Source organism: Berghia stephanieae, chromosome 1 (assembly GCF_034508935.2).
Source record: "Berghia stephanieae isolate SIO BIC M18660-M18661 chromosome 1, UCSD_Bste_1.3, whole genome shotgun sequence".
Lineage (NCBI taxonomy): Eukaryota > Metazoa > Mollusca > Gastropoda > Nudibranchia > Aeolidiidae > Berghia > Berghia stephanieae.
Window position 1 is genome coordinate 43587168 of NC_088360.1, and position 4452 is coordinate 43591619.

At 34.1% G+C, this 4452-nt stretch overlaps 1 protein-coding gene across 1 annotated transcript in view; it reads right to left on the reverse strand.

The window, feature by feature from the left end:
* Window positions 1-3970: 3970 nt before the first annotated feature.
* LOC144975384 (sex peptide receptor-related protein 2-like) overlaps window positions 3971-4452 on the reverse strand; it is a 4007-nt gene continuing 3525 nt past the window's right edge. The window contains exon 2 of the mRNA XM_078919403.1: window positions 3971-4452. This exon is cut by the window's right edge and continues 945 nt beyond it. Within this exon, the coding sequence (XP_078775529.1) occupies window positions 4189-4452 (264 nt within the window). The 3' untranslated portion in view covers window positions 3971-4188.

The following is a 4452-nucleotide window of genomic DNA, read 5'->3' on the forward strand; positions in this document are numbered from 1 at the left end:
ATTCTTTTCACCAATTGAATTGGCTGAAGGGATGTGATGTACGGTTTCAATCATGATTTTCTCTGTGTAAAGATTTAAAAGTACGAGAGAAAGTAAGCCACCTTGGCGTACTTCAACTGATGTTTTGAAGAGCAGATCATTCTGGTTGCTCACAAGAATGACAATGCTGGATTTTTAGTAAAGACTTCCGTAATTTATTACAAGATATGTGCTGTAATTCTATGTGTCACAACCAATTACAAGCCTTCCTCAAGTCGATAGGATTGCTGAAGAGATTTCTTTGATGTCGCATATGCTTTTCAATTAAGATTCTACAGTTTAATATTTGCTCGATAGTGCTTCTTCCAGGTCTGAAACCTGTATGTTCCTCTGTAATATTTTCTTCCGCCTCATTTTCAGAAGGTCGAGTGTTATTCTAAATGATATAATTCTAACTTAGAAGTAAGAGCTTATATCAAAATAACCCTTTGATATATAGATGGCTAAACCTCCACCATGGCAGTTGTTGAATTCATTTTCAGAATGTAGGCAATTTTTTATTACGATTATCAATCTTAAATCTTGGGTTTTCATACAGCACATTTTGCTCGTATTTTCACATTTCAAAATCTCTTTTTGTGGTTCCACAAAAAAGTAACAATAAAAAATATATGACACTATCTTTAAATTTCAGCTAGACCTATATAGACTAGAATCTTTAATATTTGCTTAAGATGGCGGTTGAGTTACATGAAATATTTCATGTTCATGACATTTAATTTCAGCTCATTCAGTGCCTTTATTCAACATCCTTACATGAATTGATAACGATGACAGATTAATTGGATTATGATATTTGTAGAAGAAATTACAACATATAAAATCACGGCAAAAACACAGCAAAAGTGACGATATTGATGGCTGTACTAATGACAATAATAATTTCTATTAATCATTCATAAAAGATATTGCTATCACATCGATCAAAATAGCATTGTACCTGCCCAAAGGTTTGCTACCGTTTTCCAATTAATGTGGTTTGTAGCCTATCAATGTTGATATCATGTCATTAAAAATCAAGCTTAATTTTATATTGATTAGAATTAGTAATTTTTGGTATCTTCTAATTTGAGAAACTACGTTTATTTTCTTATATGATAGTATTTTGGAGTCTCGATAGCTAAGTTTCTAGAGCATGCTTCACAATCAAAGGGACCGAGATCGATCCCCGGTGCGGTTGAGATTTTTTTCTGACCTACCTGTCGAACCAGCAGTGATTGCGTAGCTGGTAGTCAGTTTCATGCGATAGAAACCGGGATAAATTCCGGCTCCATGGTTCTGAAGGACTACTTTTTTATGGTAGTATTTCATTTTACATTAACCTTATAATTTAGGTTTTGGAGTTGAGTTCTCCCCGTCCCTTCATCCCAATATAATTACAGATCGAGACGGTGAGAGCCGCATTACGTTTGATTGGTCATCTTAGTCAGTTATCAGCCGTAATGTGGATAAACTTGTATTAAAAAATTGGGCCAGAAAACCAGTCCTTCAAATATGGATCGATTTACCTCCCAATTATCCATTACATCAAGATGACGGTTAAATTTGACACAAAAACTTTATATTGAATGGTTAAGAAATATGTCAGCAGTCTATCACCAGCGTATTCGTTCGCATATTTTGGATCGGGTTTTTATGTATTCAAACTCCTGGTAACCTAAAACGTCAACATTTAGGTCAATCTTTCGTTTTTGTTTATATCATTGCCACCATAATCATTCCATTTACAATAGTGGTGAATACAAAGATTACGGTAATGATGATGATGATGATGATGATGATGATGATGATGATGATGATGATGATGATGACGACGATGATGATGATGATTATGATTATGATGATGATGATTATGAAGATGTTAATGATAATAATGCTGTTGATGATGATGATGATAATGATGATGATAATAATGCTGTTGATGATGATGATGATGATGATGATGATGATGATGATGATGATGATGATGATGATGATGATGATGACGACGATGATGATGATGATGATAATGATGATGATGATGATGATGATGATGATGATGATGATGATGATGATGATGATGATGATGATGATGATGATGATGATAATACTAATAACAATCACTTAATGGCATGATAATTCAATCATACTAATAAAGTGGATCGATATGGTTTACGATTAGGGACATCTGTCACAATGAGGCCGATATGATGGGAAAGCGTTGCTAAAGTATATTCAATCATTTTTTGATAATGTTCTCACTGACATATATGGATCGAACCGCAGACCTCTTGATTATTGGTAATTATGAGGTCTGAGGTTGGATATCCAGTAGAAGTATGCTGATGATTTTGACTGTTGTGAATTCAGTAGAATGGCAAACTATGTGTCTTCATTATTTTAAACAAATTCAATATAACTATGCCATTTTTTTGTACATGGGAAAATTGTCCAAGAAAATTATCATATTCAGACCTTTATCACTTCACTTAAGTGTAATTTTAAAATGTGTGGAAATGCGAAAACGTGTAACCCGACCTATACACATAGGATATAAGTGCACGTCGTTATAACCCAGTATAAAAGATCTTATAAGGGTTTACGTAATCGAAAATGTACGAGCACAAATATCAAATCTGTAGGTAAAATTGGTAACATTAATATCCAAATAAATAATCGTAACCTTGTTGCTACACAGTACAATCGTTTTTGTCATTATATACAATATAGAAAGATTATCTACAAACATGTTTGTGCTGTTCATTGATACTAGGCTTGGCTGAAAAGTCTTGACGCCTATTAAATATCTCCGATTTTATTTAACTTACCAATAAAAACTATATATCAGAATGTGCGTAATTTATTATTCTCTTCGGTCACCAAATTTTGTTTAGCTGTTATTTCTTGATTTCATTTATCTTATTTGAAAGAATCGCTACTCTCGAATGTCGGTCGAAGAAATCACACCGGAAAAAAATTATGCAATAAACAGCGTGCTGTGACTGAGTTCTTTACTGCATAGAGGTGTGCACCTGTAAACATCCATAAATGCTGAAACTTGTTTATGGTGACTCGTGGGTATTCGAACTGTTAAAAGATAGGTTATACTGGGACTAATGCTGTCCCCACCAAAATTAATTAGCAGGCTCGCGGTGGTCGTCCACAAAATTCATCAACTGTAGCAAATCAAAGAAATTGACGTACTCAATCTAGCTAATTGCTGTATAAAACAATCTGACATTTCACAAAGGCTTGGAATTTCACACTAAAGAGATGGACATATGGGTCTAGAAATCCTGGGTTAGAGAGAGGTATGTGTCCGTCGGATATCGAAAATACTTACATAAACGCATGATTACATTGAAAGAGGACGTTTTCTTAAGTCGTAGAACAAACCTCTTACAGTCCTGATTCAGCTCCTAGTGACCTTTTCCTTTTCTTAAATTTTAAGAGAGACCTCAAAGGGGGCAAATTTTGACAGTTATGACGAGGTCCATGTGAAGGTGAATCGGTGGTGTCGAAGTCTACCACGTGAATTCCTTTTCGAAGCGATGCGATAACTGGTGCATCGTTGGCAGATCTGTGTGGATGTGAACGTTGACTATACTGAAATCTAAAATGAAAATGCAAAGGACATAAACTGAGCTTTATTTTGATACTTTTGTCAATTTTGTATCTATTATAGTTTTGAAATGCAAGAGCCACTACTTTCCAGTCTACCCTTGTATAATAGCCAAGTTCATATTACGTTTGATTTAAACGTTATTTAGTCCCGAGTATGACAATAATTATATGTACAATAAATAGTGATGATATCATATTTGTTGTTCATTACTCTTTGATCATGTCACCCGACAGTGCGATATCAAAGTATTCGTCCCAATCGCGATTCAGTCAAATATATTCAGGAATGATGCTTTTCCTGTTTATACTTTGGTTTAAATTCTATATATTTATTTTCTATTTTGTTTTTCTTTTCGTTCTTTCCCATTCATATCCAATATACTGCAATCAGTAGATCTCCGATTTCTGTTGTCACAATTGATTTAATTCATTTACATTCATTATTCGTCTCAGAAAAGATAACTAATAAGTATATTTGCTTTTTTATAGTTCGCACTTGTAAAAGATATAAGAAATCAAATCACCCTGCTCTGATAATGTTATGTGTTATGTTAAGTACACAGAACGATTTTTATTATGTTCTATATTTTCTGTGACAGGTCTGAAATTTCCTTGTGATAAATCTTGAACAGAGCTGCTGACAGTGTTAATTTCATGACGATTCTGGGAGGTCATTTTGGGAGAATATGTTTTGTGTTTTCTACTTGGACATCTCTCCAAACAACTTTTAAATAAGACTCGAATCTCCTCGCGGAATTTGGTTCCTGTAGCGCAGTAAAGAAGGAAATTGGCTGCGTTGTTGGTGTACAT